At 38.3% G+C, this 27,404-nt stretch overlaps 1 protein-coding gene and 1 long non-coding RNA gene across 5 annotated transcripts in view; one reads left to right on the top strand and one right to left on the bottom strand.

Annotated features, from left to right (window-relative positions):
• IGF1 (insulin like growth factor 1) overlaps nucleotides 1–18,878 on the top strand; it is a 71,861-nt gene extending 52,983 nt beyond the window's left edge. For all 4 annotated transcript variants that reach the window (XM_040984541.1, XM_040984531.1, XM_040984549.1 and 1 more), the window contains one exon: nucleotides 12,606–18,878. In XM_040984541.1, the coding sequence (XP_040840475.1) occupies nucleotides 12,606–12,665 (60 nt within the window). In that variant the 3' untranslated portion in view covers nucleotides 12,666–18,878. The remainder of the gene's footprint in view (nucleotides 1–12,605) is intronic.
• LOC121159440 overlaps nucleotides 1–27,073 on the bottom strand; it is a 52,635-nt gene extending 25,562 nt beyond the window's left edge. The window contains exons 1-7 of the long non-coding RNA XR_005884367.1: nucleotides 26,966–27,073; nucleotides 24,672–24,891; nucleotides 20,556–20,703; nucleotides 12,726–12,846; nucleotides 8,519–8,701; nucleotides 7,951–8,119; nucleotides 6,891–7,017 (exon numbers count right to left, since the gene is read on the bottom strand). This is a non-coding gene — a long non-coding RNA (uncharacterized LOC121159440). The remainder of the gene's footprint in view (nucleotides 1–6,890; nucleotides 7,018–7,950; nucleotides 8,120–8,518; nucleotides 8,702–12,725; nucleotides 12,847–20,555; nucleotides 20,704–24,671; nucleotides 24,892–26,965) is intronic.
• Between the last annotated feature and the right edge of the window lie 331 nt (nucleotides 27,074–27,404).

Below are 27,404 nucleotides of genomic sequence, written 5' to 3'. Positions count from 1 at the left end.
TCATATTTACACACACGTTAACATTTTATATGAATCTTTAGCTGAAGAAATGTCCATGTCAATTTATGTTTAGAGTTAAATATTAGCCCAAAATTGTTAGCAAGACTGAATTGTGTCATAGGATTTCCCAGATTTCCTTTCCCACAATGTCATTGGAAGCTGCATTTCTGAGTCAATCCCAAGGTTTAGGCCAGAGGGCATCCAATATTTGCCTAAAGACCTGTGGGGTAACCTTTTAGAGAAGGTTATTGGCCCTCACTCTCACCTCTGATTTTTTGGAATCAATTATAAAAGATGCATTAGTTTGGTAGGATGTCATAACAAACTACCATAGGTTGTTATGGTTGACTGCCATAGGTTGACTGCCTTAAATCATGTATATTTATTTTCTTGTAATACTGGAGCCTGAGTGTCCTAAACTCAGGAATCAGCCCCTTCAAGGTCTGTAGGGAAGGATCTGTCCCAGGCCTCTCTTCTCTGCTTCCAGATGGCCTTCTGATCCTCTCTCAACCCACTCTTCCCTCTTTTCTCCTTTTCCAAGCATATTTTTGTATCCAAACATCTTTGCATCAGATTAGTTGGGACAAAACCTAATGATCTCATGATAACTCAATCCAAATGCAACACAATCATATTTTGAGTTACTGAGTGTCAGAAAGGAACCAGATTCAGTACATACCAGAAGACTTTTGATGTCTGGTAGTAGCCTTTTTATTGCAACTCCTAGAAATACTCTCTATCACTCCATGTACACAGAGATCTAGAGTTTTAGATGTGAAATCCTGAGTCTCTGAGCTTTTCCTTCATAAAAACACTGCCATGATATGTTAGACCTGGAGTAGGTATCAGGAAGCATTTGGCACAATTCCTTCATTTTAAAGACAAGGACACTTAGACAAGGGCAAGACACGCCTCTGTTCTAAGTTGCTCTCTGCTTCTGGCCACCAGACAATAGCACATAATCAAAGTGAGTTGACTAAGAAAGAATTCTGAAATCAACAGAGAACAAAAGGCCCCGTGAAGTCTTCCACTAATTTAATATTCCACAAGGAGGAAGGCAGTGAGCGAATTGAAAATAAATTGCTGCCTTTCATTGAGGATTCAGAAGAGTGAAATAGAATCACAAAATTCAAATCTCAGAAAACTTCTCTCATTTCCTTTATGGAATCAGTGGGATCAAGGTCTTCATAGATAATAAAGAAAAGTCTCAAGACCCTCCAAATTGTAGATTGTAAGAACTGAGAAAGGATGCAAGAGAGAAGCACTCACTCAGCAAGCAAACATTCGATGAAAGAAGATGACAAACCAAGAAGTGAAGTATTTCATCCAAGTGGCCTGCCTAGAAGACGTGGCACAAAGAAAAGTCTCTTCTGCCTAGTGCTTCAGGGCCCTGCCATTGTTTCTACTTCGGGACTCTGCTTTCATAATTCACTGAAAACCCAGCATCCCTTGCATATATATGTATATGATGGAGATGGCCGAGGCTGTTCAGATCCAGGAGTAAAATGTCAATCAGAAGCCTGACAGTCATCAGTGAGAGCCAAGCTGCTGGGTTGGGGGGTGGGGGAGTTGTTTGTTTTTTGTTGTTGTTTTGTTTTCATTTTGCTTTGTTGCTTGAAAAGTGGATCCCAGATTATCAGAACAAAAGGACCAAAAAGCTAGTCTGGTAGCTGAGTCCATCCAGACAACTGCCTTATTCAGGAAAGGCTACTTTTTCCTAAGAAGACATCACATATTGGGGCCAACCACAGGCCAATACCTCTGCAACCATCACCTTAGAGTAGACCACAAACATAGATAACTTGTGAAGAGACCACAGTGCAGCAGAAGAATTAAGAATTTGTGTCCTGTTGAAAGAATCTGGAAAACTAGTTATACCAAAGCATAAATGTCATTCAAAAAATAAAATCAAATCGAAGGAAGGAAGGAAGGAAGGAAGGAAGGAGGAAGACAGGCAAGAGAATGTCAAAGAATGCTTAACTTCTACACTGTGCATTAAAACACTCTTCTTTTTGGAAGTTGCTTAGTTCATTCTAAAGCAATGAATTTGAATAACTACAGATTAGTGAATAATATGAAATAAGGAAACAGAAAGGATCTCTTGCTGCGTTTCTATATTGTACTTTCTAGCACCAATATTCATTTAATGATGGATGAATAAATGGGTAGATTAAATAAAGTAATATATCCAAAAGGATAATGTTAGAAAGACTTAAAAAGTTACATGGCTCAGATTAGTGCTTCTAATTTCTATTTAGGATAGTGACTCAATGTGTTCTAGAAGTAAACTCAGTTTTCATCATCACTTAAAATGTCAATCACTTAAAATTGCAGCAATTTCTCTTAGAGAAAATTAATGATGGCATATAAAGGTAATAGTAATAGGAATGGAGTTACACTAAAATAAAATCGTTGAAATAAGTAGTTGTAATGGAGCAACTACAATGTCCAAATCTCTGTACCAGGCATGAGGGAGAGTTACAAGCATCAAATGGGCAGTCAAACACAGTCAGTAACATCACTAAGTGACTTACCAATGGCCTCCACTCAGATCCTGGATTTCCCACTTACTAGGTGTCTTTGGACAAATACGTAACTCACCTATGTTTCAGTATTCTCACAACGAGTGCACCTGCCTCATCCAGGTTTGTGAGTATTTATGGATAGCAAGTGACGTATGCATGCTTGTGTGTACGCATGCAGTACTTAAATGGTTCCTGACACTCAGCAAGCTTTATTAAAAGGATACCTGAGAACATTTTACCTACTTTTGGAAATCAGAATCATATGAAAAATAAGGCAGTTTTCTGAGGTTGAACTGAATCTCAAATCACTAAAAGCTTAGATCCCAAGCTTGCCAAGAATTTTGTTGAGCCAAAGTTGAGTGTTAGGCATGTGATAGGAGAACTGGATGACCTAAGACCCCTGACAGCCCAGAGAACCTCTAGTTCTATGAATAATCCCCATGGAGCTGATAGGTTAGCCCTCCCACATGTTAAGCTGTTAACTTTTACTTCAGGATCACACAGCGAACTTTCAGAAAACTAACATTTTTCTCAACCACTTAAAATCAAATGTATTATGTGTTTTGATTTCATGGTGCCTGGGGAAAATTTAATTGTAGCAGGAACTCCAATTCTTGCTGGTATTAACTGAAACTGCCAAAATAAATAGAAATGTGGGATATTTCCGGGCTCACACAGCTTCCGGGACACTTCAGCTTCTAGGGCTGCCGATTCAATGCCTTTCACAGGCATTTGATTTTCTTTCAAGCACCTCTTGAAAACAAACAAAACAGCTCCGAATGTGTGTGCTGTTGGGATGGAAAGGTAGAAAAGGAGGCATAATAATAATAATAATAATAATAATAATAATAATAATAATAATAAGTGAATTCCCAAAGAGCATTGACCACCTCCCTGCCCAGAAAGAATATCTATGGTTTCTCAGGTCATAGGAGTTCAGTATCATGAATGGTGGGAAATGATGCCTGGTCTCCCTCCTTGCCTATGTGAAGGCAACAGGGCATTTTGAAATATTTATGCAATAACATGGAATTTACTACCAATTCAAAGGCAAAGTTGATAGCCTGAATTTGAAGTAGAAGAGTGTGGTGGCATTAACAATTCTAGGTGAAGCAGGATTCTTTTATATAAAGTTCAGAATATTCACTATAGAATTTTTTCAGTTGAAATTCAGGATCCTCAAACTTTCAGGGAAAAACAAATTATGGAAAAACAAGTATGGGCTTCAAAGAGGTTTTGTACCAAAATAAGTTGATCTTTTCATTCTGCCTTGCCATAAACTTTATGACATATCTTCTATGTTTGTCTAGGTGACTATAATACAAAGGGAGCAAATAACAACAGTTCTAAGAATATGATTATATATAATTTCTCCTTCATTTATTTATTTGTTATTTGAAAGGCAGAGAGAGAGTAAGAAAGGCGAGAGAAAGAGAGGGAAGGGGGAAAAAGGCGAGAGAAAGAGAGGGAAGGAGAAGAAGCAGCAGTGTTTCCATCTGCTGGTTTACTCGCTCTAATGGGCTGTGTCAGGCAGAAGCTGGGAACCAGGAATTCCAGCCTGCTCTCCTACACAGGTGGCAAGGACCCAAGCAATTGGGTCATCATCCACTGTTTTTGCAGGCAGATTAGCAGGGAACTGGACCTGAAGCATAACAGCCAGAACTCAGAAGCAGCAGCTTAACCCACTGCCACGATGCCACTTGGAAGACAAGTCTACTTGCAAAAGAAAAGCTAAGAAGCTGAAATGAGCAGTCTCTTCAGAGCCCACTAACTTTCAGGCCCCTGGAAAGTCCAGAACAACTTCTTCATCATCAAGGGCCTGATTGAAGTCAGAATTTTTTCTTGATGGTCCCATGGTTATGGAACCATGTCTAATGGGACTCCTTAATGACTGTACCCTTCTTTGCTTTTTATCTAGCAACCAAAAGTGACACTTTAGAAACACAAACTTATGGTTGCACTACAGAAAGAAATGAAAATTGAAAACAGTGGAGAAATGAGGGCTATTGGACAATAGGTCTTTGAGTCCATGTCTGACACTTCCAGAGAGCCCTTTAGAAAGTTTTCATCATTCTAGGAATTTCATTATAGCTCCCATGGGCTACAGTCACACCAATAATAAGGGCCAGAAAACTCTTCATCTTTTTTTTATTAACTGATACAGTTACAGTTTTAAGAATCATTGGTCAGGATACAAATTGTTTGAATCTTAGAGGTTTGATAGAAACAAAAATGCTAAAGTGCATCCAGTTGACTAGAATACTAAAGAGTCTTGGCAGTAATTCAGAAAGCACAGTTGGCAACAGAGAGCAATTTTAGAGACGAAAGTATTGTTTTCTTTACTGTGGGTATTTGTGTGTAGTCCTAGCTTTGTTGCACCTGTGAAGATTTTAGAGTGAATGATTTTCCACAATTATTGATAAACATGGGACCTTGGTTCTCCTTTCACGGAGGACAAATTCCTGGAAAACAAATCATTATTCAGGAGGAACTGCAAGATTTTTTTGTCCTCTGAAATATCCAAGTCATCAGTCTAAGTTAAATGCTATAGGGAAAATAAAGGCAACATTTTCAGAGGCACAGCCTTGCCTTCTCAGAATCTCCCTATATTGTTCATCTGTACATCTCAGTGACTCTCTTAGAATCAATTAACAGGATCACCCATTTCCAGGCTTAACTCATGATCCGTTACAACCAAGAGTCCTTGCATTCATACAGTCTTCTTTCCATCTTTTTTGTGCCCACTTCTATGTGAGACTGGCATGATTGACAAAATGATTACTTGCCTCCACTACTACTACTATTCTCTGTCTTAACCTTTATCTTCCTCGTTCCCTCTGGTATGTGATTCCATTACCTTTGAGTCAGGTAAAGTGACACACACTACCTTGTGCAAGCACATGCTCTTGTCACTCTGCCAGGGCATGGGGTGTAGAGGGAGCAAACGGCATAGGCAGTGTCTTCCTCTAACTGGCCATTTCTATAGCACAGGATGTTAAAGGCAAGGTGAAGAAAAAGTTGGGCAGTTCTTGTTTCCAGTAAAGTAGCTCTAAAGTTCCCAATGAGAAACCAAGATACTCTTCATCAAACCCCAACCAGTCAAATAACCCAGGTTTCCAAGGGAGGATTCATATGTCAAAAATACTAAAAATTTTGTGTGAAATGTATAAATACTTGCATGGGACTTTCTGTGTAGCCAACACCAAGAGGTTAGATAATTGAGGACCAATCAGGTTAAGATGTGCGATTTTCACAGCTGTAGATAACAATTATGGCAAGACAAAAATTCCAGATGACTAGGAGTCAGACTATAGCAGGTCAAGTATGATCATTTGAATTTACATGGCACAAGTGTGTACCTGGACAGTACACGAGGCATTGCAAGAATAAAGAAGTACATAGCATAAATGCATAGCACCAGTATTGTTTTTTTTTTTTTCCAAAACTGTTTGATGTAGGTAACTTTTGTGTGCTCTGGGGAAATCTGTATAAGATTGTTTCCTTTTCTAAAAGAATGCTGGGAGGAGGTAGAGGCACTCTGGGCAGAATGTAAGAGCTCTGATTTAAAAAAAAAAAAAACTGTATGCATACTAAACTCTTCTTGCTGAATTTTCTGTGTTGGAAAAACACTGGCTGGCACCTTGCATGTTGACTTTTATATGCAGAGGTTCCCATCAACGTCAAACAGATGCAAATCACTTCAATTTGTCATAGTGTTATTTTGTTCATCCTGAAAGTTCAAGAGAGCCTTCTAAGCTTCCAAAATTTCTCTCAATTCAGTGAGGAGGAAAATTTAGAATACAGAGTTTGAATGTTCTGCCCAGATTTGTCTCACACACACAAAGAATGGGCAGAAGAGAGCAACACCCTTCGCTACTAACCCTATGAACTCATCACTGTAGCACTGAAATGATGCCACAAGCCCCAGGCCTCCCATCATCCAAGGACTGTGATATAAATTACAGCCCACAATAGTGTAAAGATTCTAGCATCAGTAGTATGTCAAATGGAGCAATCACATTTGGCTGCTTAAGGGAAAGAATCATCAAATCTAGTTTTTAGGTAACAATGTGCTGAATGTTTAGTATGTATCAGTAAAATTACTAGAACCTGGTATTTCACTTTTTAAAATAACACAGCATTTGAATCTTTCAGGAATCCCCCAAATCACTTCCTCCTGGGACAAATATACACTGAAATCCTTTTTTAATTTAAAAACGTAAGAGAGAGAAAGAGATAAAGCTAACTAAATAAGCTGCTCATAAAATCAATAGTCTGAATAACCCTGAATTCTAACGTATTTAACAATATCCTTTAAGGTTACAGATGACAACATAAACACCTCTTCACAGCAAAGGAACATACCTTTGTGTATGTGTTTCCCTTTCTCCAAGCTTTTAAACCATTCTGGTGATCGCTTCCTACGTCACAGACAGAAATATTTGAAGTAGGGTCAGGCGGTATCTTTTGAAGAGGCAGATAGTTGCTAAATCTGAAATAATGGTGGGATACATATGTGCTCCCTACTTTCTGGAGATTCTTAGAAGTTCACCAGTTACTCAAGCTACAAACAGTTCCAAAATCTATACCCAGTGCAGTCCTGGAATTCCAACAGCTACTCTCTTTCCAAACTCAGGCACAAAAAATCAACACTGCAGAATGAGATGTGTTTTGACAACAGTAACTATTTTAAAAGTTAATAAAGATAACAGCCAACGCCATTAGGCACATTCTCTGCTGTAAGGGCTATAACAAATCACCTCACTGAATTACTATGAGCCTATATGTAAATACTGTAATTATCCCTATTGTATAGACAAGAATAACGGGCTGAGAAAGGCTAAATGTTTTGTTCTCACAAGTGGCCAAATCAGAATCCAAAACTGAGGTGGACTTCAGTGTGTTCACTATGCACTGCACTAACTCCAGCATTTTTCAGTTGATATTTACCACACTACAGGCTAACAACTATAATTTCCCAGACAGGCTGGCACTGGGTGCCACCTGTCCTCATATAGAGTGCAGGAAGCAGGTGGCTGGCACAAAGTACTTGATGTGAACTTGAACCCTATTCCATCACTCCTTCAAGAAATATAAATCAATTTATCAAGCCCTCCCTGGATTCTTGGGAGTCTATAAAGAAAACAGAAGTAGGCAATCTACCCTAAAGAAAACTAACCCCTGCAGAATGTACTCTCGAGTACACCAAGGCTGTAACAAAGGTAAACCCAGACAACTGTGACACGCACATCTGCCCAGATTCACATTGCTGACAGTTAAACTCAAAATTCATGCTGAAGTCAGAGCTCTTGAAACAGTATGCTCTCTTAAACACAATAATAGATGTTATCCCAGCTCAGCTACATGTGTAAAGGTGATCACATTTACTCACAAGAACACTAGGAGGTAGGAAGAATCACCCCACCTTTTTATATTTCTGGACTAGGAAACAGTGTATTGAATGTCAAAGGCCACACAACTCCTGGTGGATGAGGAGCTGGGGTATTTACTTCCCACATGCAGAAGTCCAGGTCCTCCAAGAAACAGAAGATGACAGGAAATTAAGTTAGCTAAGATGTTGTGAGCAGTCCTGCCTGTGTGAAAGAAAATAGGAAATGATACAGCAAGCATGGAGAAATAATCAGATTGCTATGTAAGTCTGACCCAAGCAAAAGAGAGAGAGTTGGTTGGGAATGTTCTAGGCTGTTAAAGAAAGTTGAGCATAGCCATCACTGTCTTTGAGCCAAAGCATGTCAATAAAGGAATCCCAGATCTTCCATGAATGAATCTGCTTGGTATCCTTATCACACTCAGGCATTGGCTTGTATTATGGCCCTGCCAACCTGAGCCAATCCACCATAATCAAAGGACAGAGTCATACAGGAGTAGGGAGTGCAGAGCAGGGAGCCATCCCCCCATAACTACATAAAGGGGGTTTTCAGAAAGCAACTTTAGGATAGGCAGACCAATGTTGTGCCAAGTTAACTATTTACCCTTCAGCCTTTCTTAATGAGGCAGACACACACGCGAGCAGTACAGAACTCTCAAAATGTGTACTTTGTCCTCTGGTTTTAAAGTCACATCCCAAAGTGCTGAGATTGCATGATATTCAGTCTCTTTGGCTCCCAGAGATGAGAGGCTGACCCAATTCTCCTGGAATTTGAGCCTGTGATTCCCTGAAGTAAAGAGATAACAAAATTGATACTGAGACATCTAAATCATTCTGTACAATTTCACATGTCCCCAGGACAAACCAGCAAAATAGCTGCTCTTTTTAAAGAGGTTAAGCGTTGCTATCTGGGCCAGTTCTCCAATCATCCACTGCTCTTTTTCCCATATCTTGCCCTTTTGGAGAGAAAATCAATGCTAAATTTAGCACTTGATGCTATACAATAGGCAGCTCCTATTCTGCACTAAGCAGTATTTTCCAAGTATTTTTATTGGATGCTAGGATTTTCTTAGACTTTGTATCATACAGAGCTTAACTATGTGGAGTAAGTGAAGAAGAAAGAGTCTAAAGAAAACACCACCTCCTCCATAGAATTTAAAGAGCCCGTTATCATCTTTCTTTTTGCTTCAGTTTCACAAGCAAAAATCTCATGAAGATGGGACAAAAGAAGGAGTCCTAATATCCGGGCGGGGAGGGGAGAGACTATTTTTGCTAATCAAATACTGTGCTACTAAACTCATAGAAACACTTATAAATAGGGGTGGAGTTCACTCTGTAGGAAAGGAGCATGCCCATCCTCCAGGATTAGAGATTTCTATCCCTAAGGCACCGTCTTATCCTCTAAAAGAGAATCTACCACCCACTGGCATCATAAATAATTTGAGACATCGAGACATCATCAGCTATTGCTATTGGAAGGAGGTTTAGGCTTGGAAGCCCCAGCTGTTGTTTTACGTCTTGGGGAAGCAAGATAGCAAGGAGGCGAACTGATGAGTTCTGCAATCAGAAAACAATGGTGCCAATCCCAATACTTATCACATCTTCATTTTAAGAAACTGGGCAAGCTGTCAATTCCTACCTTTAGATCCCTTAAAAGTTAAATGGTCAATAAATGAGTATCAGACCCTGAAAAAACGATGAGATTTAAATGAAAAATATATGCAATTGATCATGCATATAGCCCCCCGCACATGGTAAGTGTTCAAGCACTGGGAAGTGTGATTCCTTCAGTCCCAGATCCAGCAAGTCATTCGTATGCCACCTGGAGCACATCACGGAGTCCTGTGGAGTCTCAGCTTGTAAATGAGCCTGATGTGAATGACATCACCTCCTAAGGTGGCAATAAAGATTCAGTGAGAATCTACTCTGAAATGTTAAGCACAACAATTATTTTCACTGTTATTAGCCATCATGATCTTAACCAAAATGCTTGTATATAGGCTTTTAGAGGAAAGCTTAGATGTGACTCATGCTGGGTAATAATAGGAGAATGTGAATGCCTAGTCCAAGTCTTCCCTATCTTCCCCAAAAGCTGGTTATGCATGCAAATGCAAGACACATAATCATGCATGTCACAAATTAAGTGCTTCCCAACCTTGTTCCGCAGTGAGTTCTTTAATCCTTCCTTCAAAAGGATACATTTCTTCAACCCTAAGGTCAATATGTTGGTAAACTGGACCAACATTTTTTTTTAACGCTCTTACCTTCTCTGGTGTCAATAGGAAACAGTATTTACTCACTACTACTGTTTTCCTTTCAAAAAACTGTCTAGTTGCATACTAGAAACAGATTCTACTGGTTTGTTTGTCTTGGACAAGCCGTTGAAGTGAAAAGTTTTTGCTTGGCTGAATGTGGGACAGTTTCATAACCCTTCAAGAAGTGCACTGAAGGTGGGTGCCAGCTCTGATGACGGCTGCTTCTAAAGCTCCTTCACTTGCTGCACATTGTCAAGGGTGGCTAGTGTCATTAAATTGAGACAATGAGCAAAGCAACAGATGCAACCAAAAGCGACTCCCCGGGTGCTTTTGTTTTGTCACTGTCATTGTCTGTAACACAAAGAAGTCACATGTAAGAGCCTGGGAAGAGAGCCAAATGCAAACCAGACAACATCACAGCTGGTTTTGAGCAGCCTCAGCTGTACCCATGTGTGCATGGGAGCCCTGCTACTCAAAGCAGTGTCAGCTCTCCTCCAGGGAGTCTCAGCCACAGCCTCACTGTGATGCTGAGACTGACCCAGAAGAGAGAGACCCATGGCTATCTCTGTGAAGACTCCACATGTTTTCCCTTTTGCTGCAAGAGAGAAGAAATAGTCTCTCTATTGGGTGACAATGGAGAGGATCCATGTGATTGGCCAATCTGACCTTCTTTTCACTATAGTCCTCCTGAACCTGAAGATGAAACATGGAAGATGATTGGTTATCTTCTAGAAATGTGGAAGTACTTCATGAGGCTTTCCTTTCCAGTTGTTACCATTTCATTCTCAAACATTTAAGAAAGTTTGGGTATTCTAGATTCCTAAAACTCTCTTTATCCTGGTATATGCCTTAAGCAGAAAAAAAATTAAAATTAAGGTCAATATGTTAGCAGATTAGCTGATTTGGGACAGCTACCTGTTAGCTGAGTTTGGTTAGCAATTTGCCTGAGAGCTGGTTTCCTAATAGATGTTTTAGGACTTTTCGGAGCTGCATCTCCTCAGCAGGGTTCAAGCAGGATTCAACAGTTGTTTCATGGAGAATGGACACAGTGATGACCATACTATTTGTTTTCATATGTCTATCTTTCCTTTTTCTAGAGAAAACTTGTAAGAAAGAAAGCAGAGCAGGCTTAAGATTAATAACAGAAGCTTACTAGTAGCTTAGTGGTAAATGCACAGCAATACGTGTGTATTAACTGTACTTGGGTTTGCATAATAATCTGCATGGTATTTCAGGGGGAAATGCCATGATTTTAATCAACTAGCATTTCAAATTATTCTACACAAATACCCAGGTTCTCACTAGCATTTTATTTATTAGTTTTTTTGTTTTGTTTTGTTTTGTGTTTTGCAGTGGTCACTGAGCTAGCTAGTTGTTTTAATAAGTGTTTTGATTCCGTGGTGCCATCTTTCTCTACTAGGTCACTTCAAGGTGTTGACCATCAACTCATAAACTGAGTGCCATTTGTTCTCCTCAATTTTGTTTCAAATTTACTTATATTATACATGCATACAAAGCAAGAAGAAGTACAGACAAACTGTAATGACATGGTTCTACATACCTTAAAGGAACCCTTCAGATCCATTCATTGGTTTAATTCATTCTAAAGATTGATTCATTAACTAATTAATTGAGATATTTATTTAACACCTGCAATATACTTGGCACTTTCCTAAGTTTTAGGACTTGAACCACAGACAGACAGGCCTCTGTTCTGATAGGATCTTTGTCCTGAAAAAATACTCACTATTCCATACTAAGACATTATTTTTGGATAAGTGAATGGAAGATAAGTATGAAGAACCCAGAATTTTTATTTTTGGATTGGTTAATTTCCAATAAAGTTGTCATAAGAATAATAACAGGAAAATGAGCAAATAACAATAGCAGCTACTGCTGTTACTAACATTACATATAAAATGTTTACCATGTGCCACACTTATTGAAGTACTCTTACATACACTAACTTTTTCATTTTTAATCCTATACAATAGATGCTTTTCTTCCATTATTCTCAGAAAAGCCAAGGCCCAGGGTTCTTGTCTTTCAGGTTGACAGGTAAGGCGTAAAATGTAAAAGCTTGGGCCGCAATGTTGGAAAGAGCGGGGTTTACTTACATGGACAGAATAAGCCCTATTCTATAGCATAAACAGGTAGTTACGGTTTATTAGCTATAGTACAGATTGTTGTAAAGAATTAAAAGAGAGGAATTCAAAGCTTCCCTTAACATGCACAAAAAAAAAATCAGTATTTAAGGGGGGAAATGCTAATCACCCAAGATTGATCATAGCACATTGTATATATGTGTTTATTGATGACCTTGCATCCCATAAATGTCAAGCTACATTGCTTTAAAAAGCTAATAAGGTGTTTTAAAGAAATTCATAAATAAAGCTTCATTGAGTTCATGTCATTTTTTTTCTTTCTTGTTTCTAGGAAGTACACTTGAAGAACACAAGTAGAGGAAACGCAGGAAACAAGAGCTACAGGATGTAGGGAGATCCTTCTGAGGAGCGAAGAAGGACAGGCCACCGCAGGACCCTTTGCACAAGTTACCTGTGAAACACCGACCAAAAATCAGTTTGATGATATTTCAAAAATGGGCATTTCCCCCAATGAAATACACAAGCAAACATTCCAGCATTGTCTATAGGAGTGATTGTTCAAAGCTTTGCACCTTGCAAGAAAAAAAAAAAAAAAGAGGTTCAGGAGTTGATAGATTGCTGTTGATTCTTTATCAATAATATTCTATAGAATATTAATCCCTGCCGCTTGAGAGCCACAAATGCATGGGTGTCCTAGAGATTCAGCTGCACTAAATTGTCCTCCGAATCTTGGCTGCTGGAGCCACTCATTCAGCAACCTTGTCAAAGTGGTTTATGAATTGTGTCCTTATTTGCACTTCTTTCTACACCACACAGGCTGTTTTGCAGAATTTCACAGTCTTCATCTATCCCTACCACCACCTTCATAACATTTTTATGTGCCAAATTTGGTCTCCTCAAAAGCAGTAGAAGATAGTCAAGTAGCACACCAATTCTTAACCCACGAGTTTCCACCTGTGGCATTTGTATCAAATATAAGTTGAATGCATTTATTTTAGACACAAAGCTTTATTTTTCCACATCATGCTAAAAATGTAATACAAATAGTTGCAACATGAGGCCAATCATTTTTAGGCGTATGTTTTAAACATAGAATGTCTCCTCAACTCTCAGTGGTTCGCTCGAAGGATGAGTTAGCATGCAACCTGTGTAGTCACTTCTTTTTATTTTTTCCATATAGAGCACTATGTAAATTTATCATATCAGTAATACAGGATCTATCAAACAGTATGTAAAACTTTGTTTTTGTTTTTGTTTTTTAGTACAATGGTGCTATTTTGTAGTTTGTGATATGAAAGAGTCTGGCCAAAACGCTAAAAGGTGAAAGCAAAACAAAAAGGAAAACCTGGAGCCAACGTTGGCACAAGGAGGAAAGAAATAAAAAAAAGTCCACCTGTTTAGGAAGAAAGGCAAGTGTGCCCTCCCCCATCCCACCCCCTGTCCGTACACACACGATTATGTTTTTCAAGAATCCACTAATGCAAACTGGATGGGTGAGACCAGAGAGGAAGCCTTGGAATGGGAAAAAGCAGAAGGCTGGGCATTTTAACAGCCTCAGCTGCTTCTTCTAACTGAAGAAATTAGCATCGGTCAACTCTGCCAGGGACTTGCCACTGTGTGACCTTGGGCAAGTCCCTTCACCCCTCTGTGCCTCAGTTCCCCCATCTGCAGATGGGGACAATACATCATGTACCTACCTCAAAGGGGTGGCATGAGGGCAAAGAGTGAAAGCTTCCATCTCGGACCTTGTGTCGCTATGAGGGGTTAACATCAGAGCCGTAGAGTGGCTAAGATGCAGGAAGTTTTACATGACCCATTCACAGTCTCTCTCTAGAAACTGGCTAATGCCTCTGACAGCACCATTCATCTGAGTGAAGATAGCCCACTCACTAGTTGGCGACAGCTCACAGCTCCGTCTCCTTGAAAACGCTTTCAAATAAGTGGGAAATATTTGAGGTACTGTTTTTGAATTCTGTTTGGATTTGTGAGTACACAGATAGTTAAAGAGCATAGTGGAAGAGAAAAAAGGAAGAAATCAAAAAGATCCCCACCCATGGTTAGGAATTATTTCATGTATTAGCTCTCCTGAAACATGCAGGCAGTTACTTTCTAGTAATACCTCTTTCTTAACGCTGTAAAAGACATTCTATTTGTTTTGCAGCGAATGGGATTTTCTTTTCTTTTTAGGCAAAAAATAAAATCGCCCAAGACTTTGAAAATATTGGAACAGTATTTTAGTTTTAAAAAGTCACAAAATTACTTTTTTACACAATCTTTACGCTTATCTTTTGTTGAATCAAGATAACTTTGAAAATTTTACTGCTGTTGTTGAAATGTGCTGACCAGAGCTGCTTACTAAAAGCAAAAATTCCTTTTGCCTTTCTATCTGTTTAAAATGGTAGTCTCTGGCTCTGTATTGATGTGTCTTAGACATAACAATGAATATTCAGAAAACTCAATATTGAGGGTGGGTCCAGGATAGCCTAAAAATGTCATCCATGTGTGGATCAAGATCTAATTAGAACAGAATCACCAGGCATTCAGATCTTTCTATTAGCATGAGAACATTTTGGCAAAAAGCATCCATGCTTGGTAGCTTTCTGCAAATTTTGTCCTTTGCATTCTTGGAGACTGTATCTCAAACACAAGCGAACAGATCAGATCTTTAGCTTTCCCGCTCACTAATTCACCTCAAAGTGTGAGGGCCAGAAAAATGAAAAGGTTTTTCAGGATCTCTGACAAAATTCCAGAAAAGGCTCTGGTTCTTTTATTAGTCCTGTTTAGTTCATGAGTGTTGAAATCCCAACCCCCAGAGTTTTTTCAATTGGATCTTGGACATGCTGAGCAGTGTGTTCATTCCCATGGTCTAAAGTCAAAGAAAACATACATCACTCTCACTCTTTGTTTTGCAGACTTACGTCTACTATTGAAGAAGATGTTAGATTCCTTTTCCCGTAACACTTCCAGTGTTGCTTTCTTGTTTTCAGTTTGTACCTTTGAAAATAACTTATTCCAACAAAACTCTGCAGTCGCAGTCTTCAGATTAAGGATTTTCAAAACAATTCTGCAAATATCTGTTACTTACTCTCTTCACTAAACTTTATGAACAGTTAAAAACTCCCCCTTTGTACAGGAAAGCTTAAATAGTTGATGCTATCCTTTTCCACAACACATATCTTTCCCACTGTATCTCAAATCAAATAATTAAAAATTAACTATTATTTTTACATAAATTAATATCAGATGAAAATCGATAGAAATTATGTATAGTCAACTGATCACTACAGAATGAAGCAAAATGACCCAGCGTGATAAAAGGAGGGGCACTTAAAATTTCTCAACTTAAATCTTGATAAGCTCTGCTTTCAAATAACATTACTACACATTTTAGAATAGAAAAATTACAAGAGGTTTTTAAAAAGACTCTAAATGTTGGTAAGAATGGCCTTTTATTTTTAAAGCTTAGTTATCAATGTACTTGAAACTACTCAACACTTGTCAAATTTCAGTTTCCACTTCCAAAAGGAGCCTAAAGTGTTATTTGAATATTTAAGATGAAACAGCTCCTATGAGAAGGTTAATACTTTTCTTCAATAGAAAGCCCTCTTCCAGAAGTGAAGAAAAATTCAACATCTAACACACACACACACACACCCTTAGAAGTCACTGCCTTGAAAATCTTGTTAAAAACGAAAGAGCCTGGCCTGCCTTCAGCATCATTCCCCTCCTTGAAATGTCAGTGTGTATGTAGATGCACCCAACCCATGCATGCGGTTCCAGGATTTCTGTTACTAGTTGATGCATTTGAGAAAAACACTTAGGATGGAAAATGTAGCGCATTTTGCTTTCCCATTTATTGTTTGGCCAGCTATGCTAATGTGGTGCTATTGTTTCTTTAAGAAAGTACTTGACTAAAAAAAAGAAAAAAAAAGAAAAAAAAAGAAAGCATAGACATATTTTTTTAAAGTATGAAAACAACAATCCAATAGATAGATGGCTTAATAAAATAGCATTAGGTCTAGCCACCACCACCTTTCAACTTTTTATCACTCACAAGTAGTATACTGTTCACCAAATTGGAGTTTGGAGGGTACAGGGGCAGAAGCAGAAATTTTTAAAGATTAGAAGGCTCCATTATTTTATTGGCTCTCAAACTCAGCAAAAGTTAGCAACATGTGATCTAATCTGAACACCCTAATTTAGAGCTTGGAATATAAGGGGAGAGTGGGGAGACCTTCTAGGCCCATGGCAGAACTGAACCGATGGTTAAGTTGTTATCGTGTGTATGTGTGTGTGTGTGTGTGTGTGCGCACTCTGCTTTAAAATAGATACCCAGCAAGTGATGAAAATTAAAACAAAGAGGAAAAGCTACTAGAAACTGCTTCTTCTGCCACATCCTACTTGGGTACTCTGGTGTTTACTGGTTTGTAGAACATTCTCCCTTCATCCAAACATCTCACAGAGCAGTAGCTCTCCTTAAAGCAATCCCTGATATCATTGGGAAATGTTGAAAAGTATTTCCTTATGAGATGGGAGTTACCTACTGATAAAGAGAAGGAATTTATAAGAAATTGTTGAAAGAGATGGCTAACAATCTGTGAAGATTTTTTTGTTTTCTTTTTTGGTTTCTTTTTTGCTTTATACAGTCTATACGAAAATCTTACTGTTCAAATCTGACTTGGTCCTTTTCTTCTGTATTCATATTGGAATGAAGTTTAATAAGTTAAGCCCACCTAGACTCTTTAACCTTTAGGCTACGTAGACATATATGTTAATTTCTCAAATCAGACAAATCAGTCTTAAAAGACAATTTATTATAGCAGAACTTGTTTGGCTGTCCTTCTAAGAAAGATCTTCCCATTCAAATCATTTGGACTTTCCTATTAATGTTTTCAAAAGATGAAATCTGATTTATACTACAGCATGTTTTATTTCCAAATAGAATGGTGAGCCTTTATGCCCTGCCCTTCAATAATGATAAAGTTCCAGATCTAAGAGGGGGGAACAAAAGGAAATTTCCATTGATTCTTTCTTTTTGTTTTTTATTTCAATGCTAGTATTTAATCCTATAGTACATATTTGCTTATTGCTATTTTAATATTCTATACAACTTTCTTGTTAGATATTAGAAACTGATACACAGATATCATTTTTGTGTGATTTCTATTTTTTAAAAAAAATGAGGAGACAAAAGATTGAAGCTTTAAGTATACATGGTACAAGATAAAGATATCAATTTAAATAACCACATCCTATCTGAAACAATCCTTTTTTTTTTTTTTAATTTTTTAAGGTAATCTCTCATAGCTAAGATAGAGGCCCAGGGGATTTTTGAAACATTCTTTATCCCTCACAGTCCCTGCATTTTTAGTATCTGCCTCAGTTCCTTATACAGGGTTGTCCAGTTTGAAACCCCAAAATTAAAGGAATCGCTTTCAAAACATGTATTTCACACTATCATCACTTAATGGACAATGACATTGATCTTGAGCATGGTCCCTTCTCCTTCCGCGTTTTTCAGTTGTCACTGATATGATCATTCAAGAGGAAACAAAAACATCATTTATTTTTTTTAAATAAGAGAACACAAGAATATAAATGTTCCTGCCAAACTGAAATGCAAGCTAAGCTGGAGATAACTTTTTGCCTACTTGATAATTTGGGCTGAATCACCTGTCACTTTCAAAATGACCTTTCTCTAATCTTAGATTTTACTTTTTAAAAAATTACTCAGACCCCAAAGTAAACAGGCCTTTTTTTTTTAACCCAACGTTTGCTGAGGCAAAGCAGCAAACGATGAAAACAGAACTCCATAATCCTTTCCGCACCATCACTGACCCTGCTCAGAAATAAAGTTGCTCCTCTTAATCCTTTAATCTGATTTTGTTTGAGTATTTATCTTGTACCTGCTGCTAAACACACTGCAGGAGGGACTCTGAAACCTTGTTGTCTGCTCGTGTTTCTTAATTGTGTTTATGTATCATTATGTGTACTCAAAATATCAAAAACTTTCAAACATCATGTAGTTTATATTCAGTTTACACAAAAGCTCCAAATTTCATGTCAGATTTCTTTTTGCTAAAAACTAATGAACCATGAGAATTGGGATTACATCGTGCATTTCACTTCATGTATTTTTATCATGCTTATAGGTTAAGTGTGATAAACTTACAGATGCTGAATTAATTTTCCCTGGTACTTTGAAAGCAGAAAACAATATTCATTATATACATGTAAGCTCAAAAGCATATTTTTGTTAAATTAATTTTGATTGTGTTTGAAATTATTACTCAATTCATTTATGGCAGAAAAATATCCATCCTAATGACTTCTAAAAATGTAACTAACTGAATCATTATCTACATTTACTGTTTAATAAGCATATTTTAAAAATGTATGGCTAGAGTGTCATAATAAAATGGTATATCTTTCTTTAGTACCTACATTAAAATTAATCATGTTTGATTAACTGGTTGTTTCAATAATGTTGATGTAATGTGTCATTTATTTAGAATTCTACTGTTATCCAGTGCTTTTACTCATTAAAGTCATTGCAACAAAGAAACATAAAAGCATACCCAGAAAAATAAAGCCAATCATGTATCAAAATGGAAGAGTCTTAGGAATTTATACATACTTAAAAATCGATGTCTCAAAGGACTTAACACTCTGCACAAGTAAGAAATGTGTGAGTTATACAACCATTGCGAAGAAAGCAATCTAGTAACTCCACTACTGTAAAGCAGCAGTATGTTAAACTCCTTAGCACAGTCTTTGGGAAAAAGATTTTCCAAACATTATAACACAGCAAACATCACTTGATATACTCCCATACCAAGAGAGTTTATAAACTCGTGATCTCTCAACGTTGAAGTTATGTTCAGTAACTGATTCTTTACTAAATGGATGCTCAGACTATCAAATGATAGAATTTGTAAAAATACAAGGTGTGAAGATGAGCAAATTCCCTTTTTAGAAAAACAAAGCATATGATTCTATTTTGCTTTTAAAAATTAACTATTTGAAAACTTACCTAAACATAAAAAAGAGCCATGAACCCATGTGCTCAGTGTTAAGGAAACAAGGCTGGAAATTTCCATTTGTGCTACCCAGGTGCTGTGGGGCTCTCAGCACTTGGTCATCTCCAACTTCCCTCCCTCAAAATTCCCAGGGATCGCTTCAGGACATTCTGCAAACTCCTCTTCCTCCAAAAATTCATGCTCTTAGTGTTTCAGTGTTCTGTGTGGCATCTCCACAATGCCCACCCAGAACAATACCTTTCTCCTTTATTACTAGGCTAATCTAGTGACACCGTCACTAGAAAATTCTATGAGATTCTAATTCATGGAGTTCTTCCTCCATCACAGCTTTCCAGAGTGGGACATTGCTGCCTCTCCTTTTCTTACTGGACACATCCTGAAAGTATTTTCCTAACAAATGAGCAATCCTGTTAAGGGGAATACCATCTCCCTTCAAGGTCCTCCACATCAAACCACAGCCTTATTAAAAAAAAAACAATGGAATCTGGCATTTTGGAGCAATAGATTAATATGACACTTCACTTTCCATAACAGAATGAAGGTTTGAGTTCAAGATATTCAACCTCCAACCCAATTTCCCAGTAAAGTGCCTAGACCCCTGTCACCCATTTAAGAGACCTGGTTGGAGGTCCTGACTCCTGCCTTCAGCCTGGCCCAGCCCTGGATTTGGGGGCCATTTGGAGAGTGAACCAGTAAATGGAAGATATCTTTCTCTCTCCCTCTCATTGTGTCTCTCTGCCCTTCAGATAAATAAGTAATATTTGTCTTCCTATAGGAAGATGTAGCAGTGATAATTACTATCAATAATAATCATTAATAATTGCTGACAACCTACTGTGGTAAGCCATTAGGCCAATTTACAAACATTATAGTAACTCTTCTATCTTATAAATAAAAAAATCTTAAACATCGGACACTACTGTGAATCATACATTTTACAGACAAGGACGTGGAGGCCAAAGACCACATTATTGAAAAGTATAGAGAAGAGGGTGCATAAATCAGATCTGAAGACAGGAAAACCTGTGTTTGTACCACTTCAGGATGTAAACTTCCATCCAGACATAAGAACAACTTGTTACACTGACTGATACATTCTCAATCAACTTGGGCTTTACATGTTATAGGTAGAAATGTACATTCTTGAAAGACAAGCTACCTTTGATTATGATATTATCAAAATAAGCAGGCAATTCTACACAGTCACCAGTGTACCTGACTAGACATTCAATATTACCCACCGCGTCTCCTCTGTTTGTGTACGTGGTGATATTCATTCTTGACAATGCATTACACCTTGCGTGACATATACAGGTAGACCAATCTCGGGAAGGTTATGTCCTGGGTGCTCCCACAGTCCACAGAAAAGCCATTTTTGCATAAACAAAACTGCAAGTTGATCATCAAGAATCTTATTAAGAGCCAACAATGCGTCACTGATTTGTTCATGATAGTCTTAAAAAGTCAATGAGGTCTCAAGACACATGATTGATTTAGGGCTTCCAGGGAGAAATACGCACTCACGCACTGAAGCTTATGAGACCTATATTCCAATATTTCTGACCTTCAAAACAGTCTCATTCAACCCATACTAGGGTTCCCAATGGGTACACTACTAGCCCTAGATGGCATTTGGTAATTGTGTAGGATCCCGTGGGTTGTCACAATGATTAGAGAAAAAAATTGCTGGCATTTATTGGGTAGGGGCTAGGGTTCCAAGCTTTTCATGAAAGTAATCATCCTGTTTACTACAACCTCTAGTTCTAATTTATAAACTCAAAATAACTAGCATGATTTTAAACTAAGTGGAATTTTTCATGCATATGATTACCATGTAAATTAAAGGAAAGTTGTAATTCACCTGAAACTTTCCCTAGTGCTGTCTCCTGTTTTATAATATCACATAATTAGTGGCCATCCAAGCACCGTGCTTGGAAACTCTGCTCGACACCTGTGTCAATCTTCATATGCAAATCTTACATCCATGATTCTCCACATTCATGCAAGCATTGGAATACTTAATTATATTTTCTAGTAGCATTATACCTGAGCATTTCTAACATGTAACATGTGTGATTTTATTATAAGCTTTTTCCCTTCTATTTCTCCTCTATATTACAATTGAAGTATTATTTTAATTGATGTTGTATAATGGCATTATGTTTGAATTCCATTTTGCAACATTTGAGAGTAGAACATACTTTTTTATAAGAAGGTGCGTTTTGGTTTCATAGGGTTAAAGTACTAAGCTATGTCCACCAAAATTGAACCACTATGGGTCACAAAGACAGGGGGATGGGCCCAACGTGATAGCCTAGTGGCTAAAGTCCTTGCCTTGAACGCACCTGGATCCCATATGAGCGCCAGTTCTAATCCCAGCAGCTCTGTTTCCCATCCAACTCCCTGCTCATGGCCTGGGAAAGCAGTTGAAGACAGTCCAAAGATTTGGAACATAACACCCAAAAGGGAGACCCAGAAAAACCTCCACACTCCTGGCTTTGGATTGGCTCTGCTCCAGCCATTGTGGCCACTTGGGGAGTGAACCATCAGATGGAAGATCTTCCTCTCTGTCTCTCCTGCTATCTGTATAAACTGCCTTTCCAATAAAAATAAAATAAATCTTAAAAAAAAAAAACCAAGACGGGGGGGATGGCAGTCTCTTCATCTCCTTCTGTGATTTTCCTAAGCATAAGACTGGGCTGAAAACTGTTATCTTCCTCACCTACTTACAGATAAAAATTAAATCTCTTGGGATCCAATAAAGGATAATAATTATGGTTAATACAACATCTGGTTCCTAAGTGTTCTTCCCTTCACCCTGTGATAAAATGACACGGCTTTGAAAAGACTAAAGCAATCACAAAAAAACACAAACAGGTATAAATTGGACTTAAGACAATTACAGCAATATGTCATAAGCAAAATAAACCTTGGACTTCAAGGTAGAGAATCTGGCCTGGCAGAGAGGTTTATCTTTTAATTAAAGAGAGGGAGAGTTCAAGATGAATGGTCCCATAACATCCTAACTCTGTGTCTCAGTGATTCCTGCCTGACTCAGCCTCCCTCGGAAGGGTGTCCAGAGGGGCACTTTCACTCAGCATGGAAAATCAGAGACTCATAGCTTTTATTCATGGAAACTGGCCCCCATGAGTGCCATGGCTGACCTTCTTATTCTTCCTGATGAATATGAAATGGTCTTTCCCAACCACCAATCTCTAAATGATGAAAGGGTAAGGTACTGGTGATTGTTCCTTGAGGGAAAGAGTATCAGAAAGACACGCAGAAAAATTACCCAGACTTGCATTTCCCCATCTCGCATGGGTTCCACTTCAGTCAAGCTTTCATAACCTAAATCACGCAACGGTAGGGCTATTCTAGAAGTAAATTTCTTTCCTGATTTCTCCTGCCTGTCTACACTCTAAATATCATTTAGAGATAGACATATCTCCAACCCCTTTCTCTATACAAATAGTTTCTCTTGGGCTATTCATATTTTAAAATTCTCCTTTGGTATTTCTGGATCTTGGAAAGAAATACTATCACCACTATTCCATAGAGTCTGCTGGCTGTTTATTTGCTCACCCTACAAGATTCCCTTTCTCTGCTCTGCCTCACAGCCAACTATGTCCCTCAGCACCTATGCTTCCCTTTCAGAGTCAGTTCAGCTGAGATGAGGTACTGGTTTAACTTGAAGAAGGAAAGGGAAGAAGCCAAAGCACTTTCTCTCTTCTCTCTCTGCTCAAGTAGCATCTTTGACTATAGTTGAAGCGTTTCCTTCTGTGGCCCCTGCAGCCCAGCCCGGGAAGCCTTCCATCCTTCAGTGCCTGCAAGATGGACTGACATCCAATCAGAGGGTTTTCACCCAATAGCATCTCCTGTAGCCTGGGGGTCATGACTTCCTGGGGTGTGTATCTGAGTTGACTGCCCTCCTACTTGGCAACTCACCTCTTCTGTCGCACACATTAAATTCTATCTGATTAAAATGCCTGAAAAGGTTTCTGCTCTGCTTTCTGGACCCTAATTAACATATTCGGGAATGATAAAGAGTAAGAAACAAGGATGCTGAAATCAGGCAAACGTGGTTCTTTGTTGGTAACAACAACAACACTTCCAGCTGCATGTTCTGGGCAAGTTCACATAGCTTCCATGGGACTCGGTTTCTTATTTTGTAATATGATACTAATAACAATATTTGCCTCAGATTATTAAACACTATCATATGATAGTTTCTAAATGTCTAGATTTCTCAAAATAGTGAAATTTTTAAAAACAAAATGAAAAACTGAGGGAAGCTCTGACACCAAGTGCTAAAATCTTTATTTGGCTAAAATAGTTCATAAAAAAATAACTATCAACCATCACCATTGAATCATACATAAGAATGACATTTTTTAAATGAAAAGATTGCCTCAGAATAAGAGTTCATCCCTTAAATTGAATTAATTGAGCTTTGTAGAAAACTCATTAAGAGAAAATTCTTAGTTCATTTTTTTTTTAATTTCTCTGTAGCTAAGTGAGGCCACAGGCATATTCTTCTTTTGCGTGGGTTCTGGATGTTTTCATCATTATTTATTATAACTGTGTCTCTTATTATAATTAAGAATGATACTATCAAATACAGCTCTAACATTACCAAGCTACAATTCTCTTCATTGGCATTACGATATCCGTTTCTACATATACTCTAACTCATAGCATCAACTTGTCTGACATTGACAAGTGGCCATCTTTTTCCTAATGATTATGTAAAATGTACTTGCACTGTAAAGCAAATATAAATTTTGAAGTTTAGCATATTCATTTGGTCTTTCTGTATTTTTTCTACTTCTTACCTAAGCATAAGCCATACCACAGAACTACAAACTTCCAATATAACAATTTTTAAAAATTTTTTAAATTTACTTTCATTTTACTTTAAAAGGGGAGAGAGAGTGAGAGAGACAACAATGAAGACAGATGTTCCATCTACTGGTTCACTTCCCAAAGGCCCACCACTGCCAGGGCTGTACTTAGAACGCAATTTGGGTCTCCCGTGATAGCAGTAGGAACCGCAGGACTGGAGCTGACATCTACTACATTCCAGATTTCACAGTAGGAGGAAGCTGAATTGGAAGCAGAACAGCCAGGACTCAAACTGGGCATTCTGAAATGTGTTTGGGGGTGCGGGGATATCACAAGCAGCAACTTTAACCACTGTACCAAAAGCCCACCATTTTTAGCTATTTTATAATTTCAGACATAATGTCTGTTATAATGTGAAGTAATTACTGTTTTCAGCTAATTCAAAGGAACAACACAAATGCATTAGTTGCTTGTCATTATGTTTAAAAAAAAAAACACCCACCAATCATACTTACATGTATTTGATTGTACTCTTTAGCATGGGAATATAGTTATGTGTTTCATGCCTTTCCTTTTGGTCATATGTACTTCACAGAGCACTCTTCAAGATATTAGTATTACTCTAAGAAATCTATTATACATTATTTAATGGCCTGGTTTCTTACTCCTCAGCCTTTTAAACTTTCCATCATGTTAAATAATAGAAGCATTCCCATTGTGGCGAGCTCTGATTCCCTGAAACAAAAAGTAACCTATTTTCAAGTCCTTCTTAAGACATGAGGATTTATTTTGAATCTTTCAATACATATCCAACATTGTTCCAGATACTTTTTTGGGGTTCACTTCTGCAGAACCCAGAGTGTATCAACTGCAAAAGCCAACTGAGGACTTCCAGCATTGCTTTTAGAAAATGCAGAAACTGCAGAAACAGACTTTAGATACTGTCCAAGCACGTCCCTATAACTCTGTCCTTGTGTGGAACATGACTTTTGTGGGTTTGTCTAGGGCTCTTGCATGAATACCATCATCCTTTTAAAGACACGACACACTTTGCAAGAATTCAGAGTTTACAGTTGCATTTCTTCTTAAGTGTATAGAGTGAGCTAAAGCTGAAGAAGCCTGATAAGATAAGGAAAAACTGTCAGTGAAAAGTTTGATTAAGGAGTATTTTTGGTATATTAATGCTCTCTACAGTTTATTTGTCCAACGTTAGTAAGCCAGTTCTCACAGTCAACTGACAATGCTCCAACAAAAGTAAACGTTTCACCAAAGAACAACACACTCCTAGACTATCACACAGCTTGTTGGCAGGCAAGGAGAAGAAGATGAAATGGCAGACTGAGAGGACATGTGCCTGATCATTCCATTTGTACTTGGTGGTGACAGCAGCTGAAAATGTGATCTGCATCCCAGGATCTGAGAGAGCAAGGCAGATGTTGCTCTCAAAAGAGCAACCCACACCACTCACCGAGAGCTATTCTCCAAGTCATTTTAGTGGACTGCACACAACCACTCACACTTTCTCACCACACTCCTTTGGGAAAACTGCATAGTTTGGAGACTAGTCGAAAGGATGAAGGGAGAAGTCTGTGAAACACGGAATTCCATTTTCCTTTCCATGAAACCTACAAGTCTTTTTGGGGCTCAAACCCACAACCTTGAGCTTATTAGCACTCTACTCCAACCATGCCCAAAACAAATACAGATTGGAAGCCAAAGGAGCTTCAAACCACACTAAAGAATGTAAGCAATCAAGCCACAGGGAAACACATAAAGTAAACACTTTCTATATAGGCAAAAACAACAGAAAATTTGGAAAGAGCCTACATTCTCTGAATCCCTTAGTCATCTGAAAGCTTACTGGAAATTTCCATTTGGATATCTTCCAAACTTTGGCTTCAGCATTTTTCCTCTGTCAATCCCAGCCTCTAAAAGTCATTTTCTGTTTGGAATCTTAGTTTATGGCACCATTACTTAGTCAACCAAATTCAGAACCTTGGATTGTCCTTAACAATGCATCCCACATCCAAGGCACATTTAATCCAAAACAAAGACCTTGGAGGCCATCATTGAAACAGCTCTGCTTTCTCTCATTCTGACCATTCCCACCTAGGTAGCTTTAGCCCAATCTCTACAACCTTCTGAATAGTCCCAGTAACTGCCTCTCCACTCTCCTGTTTCCAATATTTCTGATTTACCACCAGGAGCATTCTGCTCAGTTCACCTCAAAAACAGCATGGACCGGGCCTGGCGCGGTGGCGCAAGTGGTTAAGGTCCTTGCCTTGCACGCCCAGGATCCCATATGGGCGCCGGTTCTATCCTGGCAGCCCCAATTCCCATCCAGCTCCCTGCCTGTGGCCCGGGAGAGCAGTCGAGGACGGCCCAAAGCTTTGGGACCCTGCACCAGCGTGGGAGACTCGGAGGAGGCTCCTGGCTTCAGAGCATCGGCCATTGTGCTCATTTGAGGAGTGAATCATCGGAGGGAAGATCTTCCTCTCTGTATATCTGCTTTTCCAATAAAAAAATAATAAAAATAAATCTTAAAAAAAAAAACCAAAACAGCATGGACCACGGTAACTACTTGATCTCTTACTTTTCCCCAAGGCATATCAAAGCTGTATGTCATTCACCTCCTAGAAATATCCCTTTTTCCTTCCAAAGATGAGAAAGCTAGCCATCATGAAAGACACAGTTCACGTCCAAGTTCTGTCTTTCTAGTCTACTTTACACTCTATGGATCTTTCTATTAAACTCCTGGGTCCCACCTCATAGTATCATTCATTCAGAATTTAAGACCAAATTAACCTACCCTAAGTTTATTTTTCCTTCATGGAGTGCTTCTCTCTCAATCAATTTGTAAATTCTCTGAAGGGAAGGATTTAATTTTTGTCTTTTAGGCACCTATAAAATCACATATGTTAAGAAAATACAGGAAAAGTCATGAGGAAAACAGATTTACATTATAGTGGGAAATACAATAAACAAATACATTAACTAGGTACTTACAAAGGGCAGGATAAAGAAAATAAGAGAGCTATAGGATTCCTCTTTTATCAGTCATAAAACACTGCCAAACCATCACGACGACCAAGAATTAATTTTGTTAAATAGAACAGTCACTGAGCGCTTGAAATACTACTGGCACAAATGAAATGTGCTGTATTTATAAAATACTTCCCACATTTCCAACTCTTCATGTAAAAAAGAACCCAACTGAAAGATCATATAAACTACATGCTACCATGGAA

Source organism: Ochotona curzoniae, unplaced genomic scaffold (assembly GCF_017591425.1).
Source record: "Ochotona curzoniae isolate NIBS_2020 unplaced genomic scaffold, NIBS_Ocur_1.0 contig_1014, whole genome shotgun sequence".
NCBI lineage: Eukaryota > Metazoa > Chordata > Mammalia > Lagomorpha > Ochotonidae > Ochotona > Ochotona curzoniae.
Note: the sequence above shows the minus strand (reverse complement) of the source record. Positions and strands in the feature narration are given on the sequence as shown.